Source organism: Mauremys reevesii, linkage group 10 (genome assembly GCF_016161935.1).
Source record: "Mauremys reevesii isolate NIE-2019 linkage group 10, ASM1616193v1, whole genome shotgun sequence".
Taxonomy (NCBI): Eukaryota; Metazoa; Chordata; order Testudines; family Geoemydidae; genus Mauremys; species Mauremys reevesii.
Genome location: NC_052632.1, coordinates 32,864,193 through 32,885,106, shown reverse-complemented (window position 1 = coordinate 32,885,106; position 20,914 = coordinate 32,864,193). Strand labels below are relative to the sequence as shown.

Here is a 20,914-nt window from a genome sequence, read left to right as displayed (position 1 = left end):
CTTACTCCCATTTAGATACAGCATTGTATTGTTCCACCCTTGAAATAGCTGCATTTTAATCATGGGAGAAATAATTCAATTTATTATACACTGCACTCAAGAGCCTTCAGGATGGCCAGCACTACATGTATGATGTGTTATTTAGCATTGTAGAACTGATTAAGTTAAATCAGACAGCAAGCTTTTAAGAAGATACCATCCATTTAAGTAGAAGTCTGGACATTGTTCTCAACCAGTGGTGGGCAACCTCCAACCCATCATGGTAAGCTGCTGGCAGGCCACCAGACTGTATGTTTACATTTGCACAGTCGCCCACAGCTCTCAATGGCCATGGCTCACCATTCCTGGCCAATGAGAGCTGAGGGAAGCGGTGGTCAGGCCCACACTGCTTCCTCGCAGCTCCCATTGGCTGGGAATGGCGAACTGCGGCCATTGGGAGCTGCGGGCGGCTGTGCAAACAAACAGTCTGGTAGCCTGCCAGCGGCTTACCCTGACGGGCTGCATGCAGCCTACAGGTTGCCCACCACTGTTCTAAACAAACAAGCAAAAACCACACGGCATACACTCAGGTGTTAGAACACTGACCTACAATTGAGATTAGAGAATGCTTCATTTTGTGCAGTCTTTCTGTTTGGGCATTTGTCAGCACTTTGCATAGTCAGTTTCCCCTAGAGTAACTCAGTTTCCCTCTGTGAGGGCTTCCATAAACCAACAGGGGAGGAAACAATTACAAAAAATAGGAAAATGAGATTGTAAAAGCCCAATCAACTGGGTAGTCGAGGCAGATCTTAAAACTACCCGTAACTTTGTCAAATTGATGAGACTTAAAGTTAGTATCCTTTTAAAACACAAAATAAAAAACAGGGAGGGAAAGAACACATTAAGCTGAGGTAGGCAAGATAGAGAAAAGTAGTGTCATATATACAAAGTATCTTTAAAATCCAAAGCAGACCAATGAAATTGCACTTAAGCTTTAAGGAACTAAGCAGAACGCCATGAAGTATAACCAGGAAAGGTTGTGAGAGAGAGAGAATTCTGAATGCAGTTCAATTTACTTTATCCAGTTCTTTCTGTAACTATAAACACAGAAATATGTTCAGTGTCTAACCTGTGCATGGGTTTTTCGGAGGTGAGTATGCTGCTTGTTAATAACATTTCTATGATCAAAACTTCTTATTCAACTGAATACACAATGAAAAAAACCTTCAGAAAAGCCATCTGATTAAGTGGGTATTCACCCAGAGAAGCTCATGCTCCAATACGTCTGTTAGTCTATAAGGTGCCACAGGACTCTTTGCTGCTTTTACTAATCAAACTGTTATTGGTAAACAGAATTGCTGAGATTACATTCTGAAGATGGCTGCAGAAGAAACGAGGAATTTTTTTCCCTTCCTCACAAAGAATTTAAAAAATATATATATAACCTTTGTGCTTTGTTTTAACCTCCCTCCCCTAAAAAAAAAAAAAAAAAAGTCTAGTCTTCTCTGGAGATTTCTTGGGACTCTGATGTGGACTATCTGCTCTCAGTCCTTAACTGAAGGGGAGAGTTTTAATCTTTAAGAGAGACATCTTTTCTCCCAAACGGTAGTTAATTAGTCCTAACTAAAAAATATCTTTCAGGCTACTTCCTATCTTAGTCAGAATTCACTTCCTCCATAGCCAGCATCTCATAACACCAGCAGTACATCAAGTCTCCAGGATAACAGAAAATGAATCATTAGAGTAAAAAACATTTCAGGTTGTCTTTATTCACAAAACACAAGGAGTACAAATTTTGTTTCTCCACTCCAGATCACCTTTATTTATGTCTCCATTAAATAAAAAGTTTTAATCTTTCAGATGAGCATGGATTTCATCTTGCCAAGCACTAGCAATGTGCATAAAGATTTAGTCTTCAGTTGTAAAGATATTATGCATATCTTTGCTTTCATCATGCAAGTAGTATCAGACTACTTACATTAATAAATTTAAGCATGAATTTAAGTGTTTGGAGGATTGGGACATAAGCCTAATATTTCAGTAACACCATATTTACATCTAATACAGTAAAGGTCTGATAAAAATTCTCTTTGTTCAATTTAAAACTGACAGTCAATGTGAAAATGTTTAACATAAGAGTCTGTTGTATTAGATAATTAAGTCATGCATAGCTCAGTAGTTTTTAAGGACACTACTGTTGAAAAAGTATCTGCTTTTATTAATAAAAAAGGAAGATACTGCCTTGAGAAGTTTTCTTTATTGCATAAAAAACAGTAACTTTAATCACAAGAAAAGCCACTCCAAATCTCAGGAACTCAATATACACATTCATATGTACTCTACTTTTATGGAACTAAAGTCTAAGACAATTATTAATATTACCCATAACTAATAAAAATCAACTCACCTTCAACTCTGACTACTAATTGCTAACATTGTTTACTGCCTGTAATCAAGCAGGTTTGGGGGTTTGTTTGTTTTTTAATACAACTTGAGCAATACCCAGTTTAAGCAGTTTGAGTTTTCTTCCATTTCCTGATAACTTGCACATGCACATCGCAAAGAATTTAGCAAGCAACAGGGAAACAGTTATGAGAACAGCTCCTGAACAGCCTAGAAGAGGCCTCCCCCAAATCCATTAGTGTCATGTTCTGGATTTTGTTTTCAGTTCAGTCTTCGGTCAATATTTTAAAGCGCATTTCTAAAACATCCTAACCCATTAAAGTGATTTCCATTACTGGGAGACCAAGACGGTTCAGGGAGTTTGTACAACTGTCAACAGTTGGTCATTTCTCAAGTCACATGAAAACATTTTACATTCAAAACTGGATGATCACATTGAAGAAAGAGTTAGGACTGTAAGTGTCAGAGAAACTGTTTTGGGGGGGGAAGGGGAAGGTGTAGATATTTGTTTTCCTGCAAGACTGAACTAGGATAGTTTATATTTATCCATTATGGTCTCCACTCCATTTAGAGAGCCCAGAATTTGTCCTCAGAATTTAACTCCTTAGGGGTATGGGGAGTTTTTGTTCATTGTGCTAGGTGCTACACAAACACAGGAGCCCTGATCAATGACTGGGGCTCCTAGGTCTTATTTTCCTGATTTAACAACGAAACAAGCAAAGTTCAATGTTTTGAGCAGACTGCCAGTCACTGCTACAAGGTTTGGGCTGAGAGCTCAGCAAAGGGCACCTCCCTAATGACTTGTCAAGTTGCTAAACAAGGGGGAAATGCACATAGCGATCTCGAAGCCGCAGCCGGAGATGAGCAAGGCAGCCCGCGGTAATGCACTTCGCCAGAGATAATGCGAACCGCAGCCTAGAGCCAGCTCCTAGGAGGCGGCCGAGAAGGTGCTGAGCAGCTGAGCCAAAAAACGGGGACTAGGGAAAGGGGGGGTTCACTCCCTCTTGCCTCCCGCCGACGGGCAGAGCCCCCGGCGGCCACAACCAGGCGAGCTTGCGGGATGCCGTGGAGAGGGTACGGCCCGACCAGAAGGCTCGACGGGGCCAGATGAAGTGCCCCTGGCTGGCATATCTCCCCCGACCCCCCTGAGGGCAGAAGGACCCGGCTTCCCCCGCACTTGACTGGCTCCGAGCGAGGCGGAGACCCACCTCACGGGCACTCGCTCGCCCCATGACAGCGAGCCCGACGGCCGGGCCAGCACGAACCCGCCTGTCCCCGCGGGGAACCAGCGCCAAGAGGGAAACCCCGGGCCGCGTCCCCTCCCACTCGACTCTCTGCCCAGCCCCCACAGCGGTAACGGGGGCAGGCGGCATTCGGGCAGCCAACCGCCCTCCCTCGCCGCTCCGGTTCCCCCGCCACCCCGCGAAGCCCCTCACCAGGAGGAAGAGGACAACGGTGAGGGGTGGCAGCCCCGTCCCCGCTCTCCGCGTTCGGGCTCCTCTCACCAGCCCAGCCCCTCACTACGGGTGATCGGGGGGTGCCTAGGCAGCCCGTGCCCCTTTCCCCGCCCGGCTCCCCCCGCCCGGCCCGGCTCCTCAAGGGAAGTGATCCGGGAGGGCGGGGGGGTTCCGGGGCAGCCCGCGGCTCCGTTTCCCGCCCAGCCCCTCACCGATGGTGGAGATGAAGGTGGTGTTGAAGGCGTCCTCGCTGAAGCGGAACAGCAGGCAGGTCTTGCCCACGCCCGAGTCGCCGATCAACAGCAGCTTGAAGAGATAGTCGTAGGTCTTCGCCATCTTCGCTCAGCCGAGGCTCTGGTTTACCGGGAGCTGGGGAGGGGGAAACTCCACCGCCACTCCCCGCCCACAACACTGACGCGCCAAAGCCGGCATCCAATCAACCCCGGCAACGCCCCGAGACTCATCACTACGCGCCGGAAGTGCGCACGGGGCTGATGGGCTATGTAGTCTCCCGAGCAAAGGCCACCCAGACTCATTTCCGGAACGGGGAGCAGTGGCTCTTATGCTGGAGCGGGAGGCCGGGGGCTGCCCGGGCAGGGCCGTGTAGTGTGAAAACTCACTCACTTTACGGGCGGGAGGAGCAGGCCAGGCACTGCTTCAATGAGGGGCCTTGCGGCCAGAGGTGCTGGGGCAAGGCCCCGGTGATGTAAGGAGCCTGGATGTGCTGAGCTGAGTGGCTCTGGGGCAGGGAACGAGCCCTGCAATTTAATAGCACCTAACTAATTAACTGAATTAGTTCTAATGAATGTTACCTAGTTGCCAGACGACCTTGCCTAAAGATCAGCTTGAAACACCTTTCAGAAGTGGTGTGCCGAGTCCTCATTTATTCACTCTAATTTAAGGTTTCATGTGCCAGTAATACATTTTAATGTTATTAGGTCTCTTTCTATGTCTATAATATATAATTAAACTATTGTATGTAAAGTAAATAAGATTTTTATAATGTTTAAAAAGCTTCATTTAAAATTAAATTAAAATGCAGAGTCCCCTGGACCAGTGGCCAGGACCCGGGCAGTGCGAGTGCCACTGAAAAGCAGCTCATGTGCTGCCTTCGGCTCCCATGCCATAGGTTGCCTACCCCTGACCTAGACTCTCTCCCTCCTTCCCACCCCCAGGAGAGATTAATTTCAGAGGCTGTCACTGCCGGGTTGCTCCACTGCCATCAGGGGAAATGTTAGAAATGGTGAACATGGGGGCTTCCGCCCTGCTCCAACCGCATCTGCCCTTCCCTTGAGTGTAATGTTACCAACACCTCAAATAATTTTATGTCAGTGGCATTAGCTGTGGTGGACGTTCATGGTTTGGTAGCTGTGAAGACACAAGCTATCCCTCTCTTTTCAGAATATGTGTAGTATCATAGAGTCTAGTGGTGGCCCTGTGCTGCAAATGTGTCTGTGGAACCACCTAAAAAATGGAGAGTTCACGCTCCATGACTAGTCAAGCCTTAATCTCCCTACTAGATTTTCCTGGTAATATGGATCCCTTAGCACTAGACCCAGGACAGGGATCAGCATACATCTCACATTGACACAAAACATCTGTGAGGTGGCAGTGACTTTCAGTTACTATCAAGCTTATTTTTAACTAATGCATCTTTGAATACCATGGGATGGAGCACTGCAAACAGATGTGTCCATTTCATCATATGAAAGGCTTTCTTTGCATCCAGTGGCAGAAGTGAGCCAACTGCAGACTTTGTGGTTTGGGTAAATACATTTAGATACCTACACTTACTTATAGAACCCATGGCTTCCTTCTATAAAGCGTATTTGGTTTGGGCATGAAAAATTACATTCATACAGACTCTCCTAGCAATTCTGCATCAATTATCTAATTTTATTTTTATAACACAGTCATCACTCTGGTATCTGAGCACCTGCATAACGGCTATGTACCTAGAGTTCCTATGTATACAAACATTATACTGACTGCTTGTAAACCCTACAATGCACAACAATACTGTTTTAAATAGCTGTGGATATATTTGTGTATAGCAATGTTTCACCAACGGCCTGTATATAAACTTTAAAAAGTACTGCATCAGATATTTGTTTTTATCTGTATAGAACAATCCTCCACAAAAATTGTTTTTAAGGTGATGCAAAGGTTTCAGGCACATATCAGTGTTTTGGGTGTGTATTACCTTTCCTAAACATTAGAATTTAGAAAAAAATTAGAAACCCAGAAACTGCAGAGTAGAAGTTTCACTTCTGAGCTGAGGCATCCCATAAAGATACCAACATGTACAGTATCAAAAATGCGCACCAAGAACATGGGGTTTATCAGTTCTTTCAATACCTATATATCTCTGATACTACTGGTAAGCATGATGACTTGTCAACATACTAACCTTTGTTCTTTTTATGTAAGTGCTCTGATTACACTTCCCAGGGATATGAGGTTTGTACATGGAGACACAAGAACTCAGGGTTTAATGACACTTGGATAATTGGCTGCCACCTGGGATCATATGGCTTCATCTTGTGAGGTACTAGGGTCAATTTTGCATCCACAATTTCTGCCACTTGGAAATCTAAATATCTAAATTAAATTTGTGGGCATAATCAGGTAGTTAGATGTTCAAGTGATAGAAGCTATATCCAGTGATTTCCCTACACCCCCCCAGGGGGTGTGTACACCCCCCCTGAATTTTCCCACCCCCCCCCCAGTTTTGTGAGCTAGTTACATACCAATTTAGTGACTGTTTGGAAATCTGAATTTAAACTGAAACATTAATACACACTTTAAAAGCTTATACAGTGTATGATAAAATATGTGTATCTGAAAAAGTATAATAGATTTGAAAAGTATGAACATAGACTAGCTTCCTTGCTTCCTTATACAGCTGTTTTTTATGACAGTGTCAGTGCATTCATTTCGGTGATGTTGGCCAACCTAATAATTTCAAATGATGATTTGTAAGCAAAGTCTAAATGAGTTCTCCCTGACAGCTAGTGATGAGCTGGGGGCTAAGGCTTCAGGGACAGATTATATTTACATTCACACCTAATCTACCTAGGTATCCAGCAAACAGAGCTGTGTTGTCCAAGTGATAGATTTTGGCTGGGGTTGGGTTACAAACCACTTGAATGTGGGGGGAAGGGGGGATGAAATGTTGTTCTTATTGATGAATAAAGGGCAGTAGAACTGTACTTAGTCTGTGATGTGGAACTTAGTCAACTTGTGGAACTCCTTACCTGAGGAGGTTGTGAAGGCTAGGACTATAACAATGTTTAAAAGGGGACTGGATAAATTCATGGTGGCTAAGTCCATAAATGGCTATTAGCCAGGATGGGTAAGAATGGTGTCCCTAGCCTCTGTTTGTCAGAGGATGGAGATGGATGGCAGGAGAGAGATCACTTGATCATTGCCTGTTAGGTTCACTCCCTCTGGGGCACCTGGCATTGGCCACTGTCGGTAGACAGATACTGAGCTAGATGGACCTTTGGTCTGACCCGGTACGGCCATTCTTATGTTCTTATGATTTGAAGGCATCAAGAGAGAGGGTGGGGAACCTGTCCCTCTCCACTGTTTAAAGACAGAGCTGATTAGGCTCCATAGATAGTCTTTTAGTTTGTTAAGTGACCACTGCAGCTGAAATCACTGACAATCAGGTCTAAGTGCTTAGTCCTGTTGTGGGGATAGTGTTCCTGTGGGTACAGTGTTTTTGTGTAAGAGACAGCCCAGACTGCACTAGCAGCGAGGTTCCCGCACTGAGGGCTCAGCTGAAATCACTGAGAGCTGGTGGAACCTCAAGAGACCAACTCACAGAGGTCACAGTAGTAGGTGACAGCAGAAGGTGACTGGGCAGGGCCATTGGCAACAGAGTGGTGGAGTGAACAGTGGCACAACGAACAGCCATGGCCAGAGCGAACTGTGCCTTTTTGTCCCCCACCTGGAAGGTGTACTCACGTGAAAGCACCTCTGAACTCTGAGTCTCCACTGACCAAGGACAACACCGGTGAGTGGAGTGCGGTGGAGGGAAAAGTGAGGGGCATGTTAAATAAACATTTGATGGTTGGACTATATTTTAGTCACTTTGCTCCAGAATGCTAGATTTGTGACTGGGAATGGAAACTTATATAAATATGTTTCCCAGTAGGCCAAGATTTTTAAAATGCAGTATTTGCCAAGGTTGTTATCTCACATTGTTGCTATCTTGGGAGGTCATTATGCTGGGGAGTTTCTGTACTAAAAATTTTTATTATAATTAATTTTTACATAAGAATGGTCATACTGGGTCAGACCCATGGTCCAGATAGCCCAGTACCCTGTCTTACAACAATGGTCAAGGCCAGGTGCTTCAGAGGGAATGAATAGAACAGGGAATCATCAAGTGATCCATCCCCTGTCGCCCACTCCCAGCTTCTGGCAAACAGACTAGGGACACTCAGAGCATGGCATTGCATCCCTCTCATCCTGGCTAATAGCCACAGATGGACCTGTTCTCCAGGAATTTATCTAGTTCTTTTTAAAATCCTGTTATAGTTTTGGTCTTCACAGCATCCCCTGGCAAAGAGTTCCCTGGGTTGACTTTATATTGTGTGAAGAAATACTTCCTTTTGTTTTTTTTAAAATCTGCTACCTATTAATTTCATTGGGTGACTGCTAGTTCTTGTGTTATGTGAAGGATTAAATAAAATTTCCTTATTCACTTTCTTCGCACCAGTCAAGATTTTGTAGACCTCTATCATATCCCCATTAGTCATCTCTTTTCTAAGCTGAAAATTCCCAGTTACTTTAATCTCTCCTCCTGTTTCATACCCCTCATCATTTTAGTTGCCCATCTCTGTACCTTTTCCAATTCCAATATATATATTTTTAGGATGGGTGACCAGATCTACACACACTATTCAAGGTGTGCATGTACCATGGATTTATATAGAGGCAATATGATATTTTCTGTCTTATTATCTATCCCTTTCATAATGATTCCCAACATTGTTTGCTTTTGTGACTGTTGCTGCACGTGGAGTGGATATTTTCAGAGATCTACAGTGCTCCTGTTCTTTTTAAAAAAGCAAACAGAATCACTGAGTGGATGTTTTCAGAGAAATATCCACAATGATTCCAAGATCTCTTTCTTGAGTGTTAACAGCTAATTCAAACTCCTTCATTTTGTATATATAGTTGAGATTGTTTTCCAATGTGCATTACTTTGCATTTATCAACATTGAATTTAATTTGCCATTTTGTTGCCCAGTCACCCAGTTTTGTGAGATCCCTTTGTAGCTCTTCGCAGTCTGCCTGGGACTTAACTATCTTGAATAGTTTTGTATCATCTGCAAATTTTGCCACCTCACTGTTTACCCATTTTTCCAGATGAATATGTTGAATAGGACTGGTCCCAGTACTGACCCCTCAAGGATACCACTATTTATCTCTCTCCATTCTGAAAACTGATAATTTATTCCTACTCTTTGTTTCCCATCTTTTAACCAGTTACTGATCCATGAGAGGATCTTCCCTCTTACCCCATGATGGCTTACTTTTCAAAAGTCAATTTAAATTAAATACATTGTTTTAAATTATATATTTTTTTAAGAAATCTAGATCTCTTATGTGTTTTGGTGTAACTTGTATTTTCCTTATGTTAAATTTGGATTATCCTAACAAAACATTTACTTTATTCACTTTCTTCACATCAGTCAAGATTTTATAGACCTTTAGCATATCCCCCCTTAGTCGTCTCTTTTCTAAGCTGAAAATTCCCAGTCATTTTAATTTCTTCTCCTGTTTCATACCCCTAATCATTTTAGTTGCCTATCTCTGTACTTTTTGCATTTCCAGTATGTCTTTTTTGGGATGGGGTAACCAGAGCTGCACACAGTATTCAAGGTGTACATGTGCCATGGATTTATATAGAGGCAATATGATATTTTCTGTCTTATTAGCTATCCCTTTCTTAAAAAAGCAAAGGTTTCAGAGTAGCAGCCGTGTTAGTCTGTATTGCAAAAAGAACATAAGCTTTCGTGGGCTACATCCGATGAAGTGGACTGTAGCCCACGAAAACTTATGCTCAAATAAATTTGTTAGTCTCTAAGGTGCCACAAGTGCTCCTGTTCTTTTTAAAAAAGCAAACAGAATGTTGGGAATCACTGACTGCCGCTGCACACTGAGTGGATGTTTTCAGAGAAATATCCACAATGATTCCAAGATATCTTTCTTGTGAGTGTTAACAGCTAATTCAGACTCCTTCATTTTGTAAGCATAGTTGAGATTGTTTTCCAATGTGCATTACTTTGCATTTATCAACACTGAATTTCATCTGCCATTTTTGTTGCCCAGTCACCCAGTTTTATGAGATCCCTTTGTAATTCTTCGCAGTCTGCCTGGGACTTAACTATCTTGAATAGTTTTGTATCATCTGCAAATTTTGCCACCTCACTGTTTACCCATTTTTCCAGATCATTTATGAATATGTTGAACAGCACTGGTCCCAGTACCGACCCCTCAGGGATACCATTATTTATCTCTCTCCATTCTGAAAACTGATAATTTATTCCTACCCATTGTTTCCCATCTTTTAACCAGTTACTGATCCATGAGAGGACTTTCCTCTTACCCCATGATGGCTTACTTTTCAAAAGTCAATTTAAATTAAATACTTTTTTTTAAAATGTATATTTTTTTAGAAATCTAGACCTGTTATGTATTTTGGTGTAACTTGCATTATTCTTATGTTAAATTTGCATAATCCTAACAAAACATTTACTTTATTCATATCTCTTTTATATATCTCATTGGTCCTGACACCCCCCCTGTAAATTCGAACACCCCCCCTAATTTCAATGCCTGGGGAAACCACTGGCTATATCCACAAATAAATGAGGACATAATACTTCAGTTATATGCACATAAAATTTTGCGGTGCAAAAAGAGATCTGGTGAAAGCTTATTTAATTTTGGCAGTAAATGTTTCACTTAGCCACCTTAAATGGTGATATATTTGTGTAAAGTGAGATAAGAATTGTAACATAGATTTTTTTCCCCCCAAAGTCTTTTAAGTACCGTTAATATGTCAGTATTTTTTTCTTTCATTTGCTATCTGTAATGTTCTGGAGTGAGTCAGCATAATTATGCACTTCTACAGTGTCCTTCACAGGATGTCACAGGTTTCTATCAAAATAAACAAAACTATAAAAACAACTGACAGCAATAGGAAAGAACTACTGCTTTAATGTAGTTTCAAAAGCTGTAACAAAGTGAGCCCTATGAAAAGAAAGAGGGAGTTGTACAATTGTAAATCATTGGGACAGATTGTTCTCTCCCATGGGAAATCCTACAGGAAATGGTTTGGGGACAGTTTGCTCCAAATAATTCAGTTAAGGATTGCCCCTTAACTGGAGGGGAAGAGTCTGGCCTTAAAGACCCCAGGTTTCCCTTCCAATCCCGTATGAGCTCTCCCTCACGTTCCTGTAACTATGGCTCCAGTGGGGCCCTGCTGACAAAGCAGTGGTGCCTGGTACCCTTCTTAAAGGATATTCTGCTCAATAGTTAATCTGTACTAACCTCTGAGTAGGCTCTTCCACAGTACTGGTGGAGACTGTGGAGATGATGTTCATCCATGACCCCTCATCGCATACAGATTCTCAAGTCCTTTGCGGGGAGAAGAGGGGTTCCAGAAATGTGGAGGGAGAGGATGGGGAAAACCCTCCCTAACAGGTAGTCTAGGGCCAATGTGTGTGACAAGTGTCCCAACTGCACCAAGATTACAGGGCTAGGACCTGGCCCATAGTTGCTAAAGGTCCTTTCTCACAGATGTACATTAGGAAAAGCTCAGACCTGCTGACTTTGAACTAAGTAAAGAACTTGAGAGGCATGGGGTTCAGTCATACATAGGTAGCTGACATACATCATGTGCATCAAACATTATAATCACTCTTTGAAATTAAACCATAATTTGATGGGGGAATCAACGTACAGGTCTTAAAACAGGGCCAAAACGTTCTATTATTTGGCCACCTACAAAAATATGGACTGCTGCATTTGGATAAAATATAATCAGGAGCTGCCCCAAACAATGAAATACATTAATAAGAAGTCTTGAAGAAACAAATGCAATCAGCATGATTCCAAACCTTTCTTGTTAAAGGTTTAAGCATGGTAAGATTCCTGACATGGGAGCAAGATGTACTAGTTACATACTATGAACACAAATCCAATTACAAATCTGGTTTCAAATTCTCTACAAGTTGGAAGTCTGTTTCAACAAGAACTTGGAACTAATCTTTGGTTTACTATATTAGGATTTAACATTATATGACCTCCACAACTGGATATCATGTCAACAAGTGGAGCAGAAATCTCAGTCTGTTCAGCTGACGAACACCTCAGGGAGATCAGGATATCATCTGCAGAGCCAAGACAATGGAGCAATACAAGATTTTTTTCACACTTGTAATGCTTAGCATTGTTCAAACTGAAATTCTGGAATATGGTTGCTTAGTTTTTTTCTTTCTACATCAATGGTAGTGGGCTGTGTGTGTATTATTAAGATGGGCTCTTCGGCTATTTATTACAAGATTTAAGATTATAAATGATGACAGCCTAATCTGGCACTGAAGCAATAAAACCAAATAGTTTAATTATTTCAGACTAGCATGAACCATCAGATTAGGGGAAACTACTAATGAAAAACTAATCACTGAAAGGTTTTCCATTTACTTTATTTTCTGAGGCCTGAGTGTCTACATAGCCTAATTAGGGCCTTTGTGGACTCTCTCCTCAGGCCCTATGCTACCAGCACTCCCAGCTATCTTCGAGACACCACTGACTTCCTGAGGAAACTACAATCCATCAATGATCTTCCAGAAAACACCATTCTGGCCACTATGGATGTGGAAGCCCTCTACACTAACATTCCACACGAAGATGGACTACAAGCCATCAGGAACAGTATCCCCGATAATATCACGGCTAACCTGGTGGCTGAACTTTGTGACTTTGTCCTCACCCACAACTATTTCACATTTGGGGACAATATATATCTTCAAGTCAGTGGCACTGCTATGGGTACCCGCATGGCCCCTCAGTATGCCAACATCTTTATGGCTGACTTAGAACAACGCTTCCTTAACTCTCGTTCCCTAACACCCCTACTCTACTTGCGCTACATTGATGACATCTTCATCATCTGGACTCATGGAAAAGAAGCCCTCGAGGAATTCCACCGAGATTTTAACAATTTCCATCCCACCATCAACCTCAGCCTAGACCAATCCACACAAGCGGTCCATTTCCTAGACACTACTGTGCTAATAAACGATGGTCACATAAATACCACCCTATACCGGAAACCCACTGACCGCTATACTTACTTACATGCCTCCAGCTTCCATCCCGGACACACCACACGATCCATTGTCTACAGCCAAGCTCTAAGATACAACCGTATTTGCTCCAATCCCTCGGACAGAGATAAACACCTACAAGATCTCTATCAAGCATTCTTAAACCTACAATACCCACCTGCTGAAGTGAAAAAACAGATTGACAGAGCCAGAAGAGTACCCAGAAGCCACCTACTACAGGACAGGCCTAAAAAAGAAAATAACAGAACACCACTAGCCATCACCTACAGCCCCCAACTAAAACCTCTCCAGCGCATCATCAAAGATTTACAACCTATCCTTAAAGATGATCCTCACTCTCACAGATCTTGGGAGACAGGCCAGTCCTTGCTTATAGACAGCCTCCCAACCTGAAGCAAATACTCACCAGCAACCACACCATACAACATAAACACTAACCCAGGAACCTATCCTTGCAATAAAGCCCGATGCCAGCTCTGTCCACATATCCATTCAAGTGACACCATCACAGGACCTAATCACATCAGACACACCATCAGGGGCTCGTACACCTGCACATCTACCAACGTGATATATGCCATCATGTGCCAGCAATGCCCCTCTGCCATGTACATTGGCCAAACCGGACAGTCTCTACGCAAAAGAATAAATGGACACAAATCTGACATCAGGAATCATAACATTCAAAACCAGTGGGAGAACACTTCAACCTTCCTAACCACTCAGTGACAGACTTGAAGGTGGCAATTTTGCAACAAAAAAACTTCAAAAACAGACTCCAAAGAGAGACTGCTGAACTTGAATTAATATGCAAACTAGATACCATTAACTGTGGTCTAAATAAAGACTGGGAATGGTTGGGTCATTACACCAATTGATTCTATTTCCCTATGTTAAGTTCTCCTCACACCTTCTATGGGCCATCTTAATTATCACTTCAAAAAGTTTTTTTTCCTCCTGCTAACGATAGCTCATCTCAATTGATTAGACTCTGCCTGTTGGTATGCATACTTCCACCTTTTCATGTTCTCTGTATGTATAAATATCTCCTGTCTGTGTGTTCCATTCTATGCATCCGAAGAAGTGAGCTTTAGCTCACGAAAGCTCATGCTACAATAAATTTGTTAGTCTTTAAGGTGCCACAAGTACTCCTGTTTTTTTTGCGGATACAGACTAACACGGCTGCTACTCTGAAACACATCATCTTAGTTCAGCAACGAAGAGAGTCACCGAGGCTTTTATGGAACAGATAGGTTTTCATATGTCTCTGGAGCAACACGTTTGTGTTCACCATCTGCTACTCAAGAGTAGTTTTATAGAAAAATAATGCAAATTACTTCATTCTTTAATTACTGCGGTGCTTTGCAATATTGTACTCAGTTCTGAATGGGAAAAGTGCCAGTTTGCTAGACTGGCAAGACAGATGTTTATTTAACCACCAACTTAAAAATTACCTTAAAAACAAGATGTGAAAACTCACTGATATTTACATTTTTTCCTGCCTTTGTTTAGTATGTAAAAACTGCGACTGTACAAACTGTAAACTTCACAAGGCTCTTAAAGCTGTTAGGCCTTAACAACTACTGTGACCTTTGCCCTATAAAAATTTCACTGTTTCAAACCCAATCTTTGCTATAGCATTACATTTAAAAAAAAATGTTGTGCGTCACATGCTAGACAAATGTGAGTAATGACAGAAAATTTTATTTGTGTTTGACAGATAAATTTCTATCTACTAATGGGAGCCTACAGGGGTTTTTTTGTTTTGTTTTTAGGGATGGTGGGAGGTAGAAGAAAGTTAATATTATGAGCCATCTAAAGAGTTACACTTCCACAGGAACAAAATAGAAAAGATTGTCTGTAGTGCTGATTTGTAGGTTGAAGGAATGGTAATGCAGTCTTTCATAAATCCCAAATCATATATTAACCCTAGTCAATTTCAACTTTAAACTAAATTCCCCTGGTCAGATCATCTGGTTATAAATAGTTTTAAGTTAACCCATATCTTTTTGTACTGTTAAACAGCTGCTAAATCCCACCCAAGAGATGGCAACAACTCATCAGGGATGAAGTAATACATATGTAGCCCATACCTTCCTCAAAGAACTGTTATAAGATTTAATGAAGTACAGATGGTTTGTAAAGCACTGGGGTGGGGATCCTTGGATGAAAGGCATGAAAGATGTGCATAGCAAAATAGTCCTTTGATGCTCACTAATATAATATAAAACGTCACAAATATAAAATCTAAATAAACGATTTTAGGTACAGAGGAAAAATACAAAATGTTTGTAACTGGTCTGCACACACTCGAATTATCTGAAATCCTTATGAGAGTAATGCATCTAATTCAACTTTCATTCCCATTTCTACTGTCTTGGTTGGCAAATATCATCACTTCCCAATTTTAAAAAATCTCTTTCCTCTTTGTTCAAGGGAAAGCCTGACTGGATACAAAACCACTAGGCCCACTGAATGCAGAACTTGTTCAGTAGTGGCAAAACTCAGAAAATCAAGATCTTTTGCTCAAGAGGTCAGAAATTCTGGGAACTTTTAATTCTTTGTTGTAAGACTATAAGATTTCAAACACCAACAGAATGGTTTGAAATAAACGGGTAGCTCTGGGACCCTTCTAGACGCTGTTATTTTAAACACTTGTGGAATCCACAGGTCCCAGAACTGCTTCAACCTTCCATGAACACCTTCTACCTGCACATCATTATGAGCTTTGTTCTCCAGCTTTTGGACTCTACTAACTAAATATAGTAGTATTCTGCACTTAAGAATGACTGGTTTGGGAAGATGCTATTATGAGTTAAAACCAGTTGGTAGCCATCACCTGAAATTGTTACATCTATTACTTCAAAATAATCTGCCATCTTTTTCTCAGTTGTAGTAAGCAGGTCCTGCATTGCATCTAGGTGCTTCTGGATTCATTCTAGGCCTTGTGACAGTGCCTTCTGTAAGGCCTGTTGTTACTTGCAAATGGATTTATCTGTATTCTTAATTTTTTGGTCTTTAAGCAGAGATGTGCTCTTCATTACACAAACGATGGGCAAGTGTGAACTCTTTTCATATGCTTATTAAGAGAACTCTATCTAGGAAGGTGTTACATCGACTCATTTAGTAATGCAAAGTTAATTAAATATGCACACGTTTCAATCTGCCCATACCCCAAGAAGGAAAAGCATTACTTTGAATATTATAAATGCTACAAATTGCATGTGTGTGTGTGCTACTGAATCAGTTTAGTTAAACCAGTGCTATCTTTGGTGTGCTACTAAATCAATTCAGTTAAATCAATGCTAACTTTGCCTGGACACTCAAATAATTTTAAAACTGCTTAAAATTTCCTTGTCAATTTAAGCTAAATCAATATAACAAGTTAAAATCCATTTAAGAGTCCACTTAAAATCAATCTAAAAACAGATTTTTCTTAAACTGCTTCAACTTGTAATACAGATAAGACCCCAGGCCGGCAGAATCTCCAGATCAAACATGCCATTTAAGTGAAAAGACAGTTACCTTTTCCGTAACTGGTGTTCTTCAAGACGTGTTGCTTATGTCCATTCCACAGTAGGTGTGCATGCTTGCACGTGCACCAGTGCCGGAAGTTTTTCCCCTAGCAGTACCTATATGGGAGCACCCCTAGCGATCCCGGAGCTCCGAGACACTCCTAGCAGATGTGATTGCCACAAGAAAGGTGGGACCATGAGTATGTGGCAAGCGGCTCAAACAGAGGTCCTGTCAGCCTGGCCAGAACCAAGTTCAGGGCCCCCTGTGGAACGGGGCCAAATGTAAGGAAAGAGGCGATCCAAGCCCTTAAGGAATCGACCGGTCATGGTGTGAGAAAATACTGTGTGGCCTTGCACAGGCGGGTGAAAGGCTGATATGGCTGCCAGATGCACCTTGATGGACGAGTGCACTAGGCCTTGGGCTCGGAGATGAAGGAGGTAATCCAGTATTAACTGGAGTGGGGCAGCCACTGGTGAGACACCGCAATTGGCGGCCCATCGAGAGAACCTTGACCATTTTGCCAGGTAAACCTGACGCGTGGAGGGCCTCCTGCTTTCCAGTAGGACTCATCGTACACTCTCCAAGCAGGTCCTTTCCTCTTGGTCTAACCATTGAACAGCCATGCCGTGAGGTGGAGAGCTGCAAGGTTGGGATGGAAGAGGCGACCTTGGTCCTGAGAGAGAAGGTCTGGGCGGGTTGGCAGCGGCCACGGGCGGGCAATGGACAGGGTTGTATGAGTCCTGTACCAATGTTGTCTGGGCAATGCCTGGGCAATCATGAGGACGCGAACCTTGTCCGTCTTGATTTTTTCCAGGACCCTGCTGATCAACGGAACTGGGGGAAAGGCATATAGCAGCTGACCCAACCAGGACAGAAGGAAGGCGTTGGAAATCGCGCCTTTGCCCAGGCCCCTCCTAGAGCAGAACCGGGGGCACCGGCGGTTCTGCCTGATTGTGAAGAGGTTCACTTGGAGAGTGCCCCACCTCCGGGTGGAGCGACCACTCGTGCTGGGAGTAGAATTCCTGGCTCAGGCGATCCGCTCGAAAGTTCCGGATGCCCAGTAAGTGGTGGGCTTCCAAGTTGATAATGTGGGTGATATTGTGGGCAGAAATCCCACAGCCGGAGGGCTTCCTGGCAGAGGGCTGTGGAGCAGGCCCTGCGTTGCCTGTTCATGTAGAACATCAAGGCCATGTTGTCTGTGAGAACTCTGACCACCCTGCCCATAAGGCACAAGTGGAAGGCAACACAAGCCAGACGGACCGCTTGGAGTTCTTTGACGTTTATGTGCAGGTCTAGTTCCTGTGCGGACCACTGACCTTGGGTATGGAGGTCTCCCAGCTGGGCTCCCCACCTCAAGTCTGACGCATCGGACATCAGTTCTATGGTGGGGGAGCAGCTCCTGAATGGGACCCCTTGGAGCATGTTGTCCGGGGAGGTCCACCAAGGAGGGAGGCTAGTATGGATTCGGGGACAGTGAGGACTTTGTCCAACATGTCTCTGGACTGGGAGAACATCGAGGTCAGCCAGAGCTGAAGGGGCCGCATTCTGAGCCTGGCATGGCATACGTACGTGCATGTTGCCATGTGACCCAGGAGTTGGAGGCATGCCCTGGCAGTTGTCACAGGGAACCTCGTGATTGCCCTTATGAGATCCCTCAAGGTTTCGAACCTGTCCAGCAGGAGGGAAGCTCTGGCCAATGTCACATTGAGAATTGCGCCAATTAACTCTATTTGTTGAACCAGTACCAACGTGGATTTGATGTTGTTTACCAGCAGCCCCAGTGTGGTATATTTGGACAGGAGGAGTGTTACGTGGTCCTGTACCTGAGACCTGGCTGGAGCTGCCTTTGACCAGCCAGTTGTCGAGACAGGGGAAGATCTGGACCCCCCGACATCTGAGGTAGGCTGCTATCACAGACATACACTTTGTGAAGACTCTGGGTGCCGTCAAGAGGCCAAATGGGAGGATGGTGAACTGGTAGTGTTCCTGTCCTACCCCAAAGTGGAGGAAATGCCTGTGGCCCTCAAATATGTGAATGTGGAAGTACACATCCTGGAGATCGAGGGCGGCGTACCAGTCTCTGGGATCCAGGGAGAGAATAATGGAGGCCAGGGAGACCATGCGGCACTTGAGTTTTACCATGTACTGGTTTAGGCCTCGCAGGTCCAGGATGGGCCTGAGGCCCCCTTTGGCCTTCAGGATAAGGAAATAGTGGGAGTAGAATCCTTTGTACCTGAACTCCGCAGGCACCACCTCCACCGCTCCCAGGTGCAGGAGCTGCCTGACCTTTTGCTCGAGTAGGCTCTCGTGAGAGGGGTCCCTGAAGAGGAATGGGGAGGGAAGGTGGAGTAGAGAGAAATTGGAGGGTTTAGCTCTGGGAGATGGTGTTGGGGACCCATCGGTCCGAGATCAGTCATGACCACTCCGGAAGGAATGTGTAAGATGGTTGGAGAAGGGTAGAGTGTGCAGATCCCTGGTGCAGACTGGTAAGTTGACCCTGGGTGTCCCATCAAAATGGGTACTTACCTCCCTGCTTGCCCTTAGAGGGGCCAGGCGGGGAGCAGGCTGAGACTGCCACTGTGGACGCTTCTTATAGTTCTTGGATTTTTTGTAAGAAGATTTGTATTGGGAGTGGGTGGCTTGGCTGGAGGCCTATTGAAGCCTGAACTTGGTCCTGGCCGGGGCATAGATGCCAAGAGTCTTTAAGATTGTGCAAGAGTCCTTGAGACCGTGTAATTTCACGTCTGTTTGCTCCATGAACAGGGCCTTGCCATCGAAGGGGAGGTCCTGCAGCGAGCTTTGTGCCTCGTTGGACAACCTGGACAAGAGGAGCCATGATGCCCTCCGCATGAACACCACAGAGGCCATGGTTGTTGTCGTTATGTCCAAGGCTGCCTGAAGGGCTGCTCTGGCAGCAGCGGTGCCCTCCTCCACCAGGGTGTTATACTCCTTCCTATCACATTGATGGAGAGAGTTTGTAAACTTTGGCACTGAGACCCATAGATTAAAATTATGCCTGTCCAGCAGGGCTTGGTGGTTTGCCACTCTCAGCTGGAAGCCTGAAGAGGAATAAAGCTTTCTACCAAACAAGTCCAGCCTCCTTGAGTCCTTATTCTTAAGGGTGGGAGCAGGCTGGGCTTGGCGCTCTTTATGGTTGACCACCTCAACCACTAGGGGAGTTGGTGGCTGGGTGAGTGTAGAGATATTCGTGCCCCTTAGCGGGCACAAAATACTTATGCTCTGCCCTTTTAGAGATGGGGGGCAAGGAAGACGGGGTTTGCCACAGGGCATTGGAGATTTTTGCCACCCCTCTATGGAGAGGGAGGGCCACCCTGGCTGGCACTGTGGCTGAGAGAACATCAAAGAGGAAGTCCGAAGGCTCCTCCACCTTTTCAGCCTGTAGATTGAGGCTTGAGGCCACCCTCTTTAGGAGCTCTTGATGGGCTTTTGTGTCCTCCTGGGGAACAGGAGGAGGAAGAGGTGCCGTGATGGCCTCATCTGGGGATGATTAGGATGGAGGTGTGGTGCTTTGCGTTCCCACCGGTGCCGCAGTCCCTGGCGCTTGGTCCCCTTCTGACTGCAGGGCCCGGGAGGAGCGCTCCGCCTACCTGGGGGGTCTTGAGGAGGAGCCTGGGGGGTTGAGAGAGGGAGGCTGACGGTCTGTCTGAAGCCCCGGCTACCAAGTGAGCCACCTGCGGGGGCTACGTCGGGGCCTATGGGGTCCACTGGTACCAGGGCGCTGGCCAAGGAGCCTGGTGCCATTGCACTTGCTGCAGCACCATCGGAGCAGGCTGCCCTGCCAGACTCATGTGGACCGCTGACTGCCGGCTCCAAGGGGAGGCTAGGTTGGCATACGAATGACTGCTATCCCAGGATGGGGACGAGTAGCGGCGTCATGAGTGTTGCTGGGCTTGAGACCGGGAGTCCAGTGTAGAGGAGCGGGAGTGCCATCTGTAATGGCTGCTCCGTGAATGGCTCCGTCGGGCGGATCTGCAGTGGCCCATTGCCGGCGATCTACACCTGGGGCTGCGGGAGTGGTGCCGTGCTGGGGACCTTGACCAGAGCGAAGAGCATGAGCGGCGTTGACATCAGTACCGCGAGGAGCTATGGTGGCTTCTCGGAGTTAGCGACCTCCAGTGCTGTTGGTCCCAGTCCCAGCGGGGCATGTTCTGACCTTGAGGCCTG

At 44.5% G+C, this 20,914-nt stretch overlaps 1 protein-coding gene and 1 long non-coding RNA gene across 2 annotated transcripts in view; one reads left to right on the top strand and one right to left on the bottom strand.

The window, feature by feature from the left end:
* The window catches only part of RAB8B (RAB8B, member RAS oncogene family), a 41,388-nt gene extending 37,106 nt beyond the window's left edge, over window positions 1–4,282 (bottom strand). Inside the window, exon 1 of the mRNA XM_039492119.1 lies at window positions 4,052–4,282. Within this exon, the coding sequence (XP_039348053.1) occupies window positions 4,052–4,175 (124 nt within the window). The 5' untranslated portion in view covers window positions 4,176–4,282. The remainder of the gene's footprint in view (window positions 1–4,051) is intronic.
* LOC120373542 lies at window positions 3,343–19,742 on the top strand. The gene is made up of 4 exons (XR_005585580.1): window positions 3,343–3,837; window positions 17,544–17,789; window positions 18,502–18,628; window positions 19,493–19,742. It is a non-coding gene; the product is annotated as an uncharacterized LOC120373542 (long non-coding RNA).
* Window positions 19,743–20,914: the final 1,172 nt, after the last annotated feature.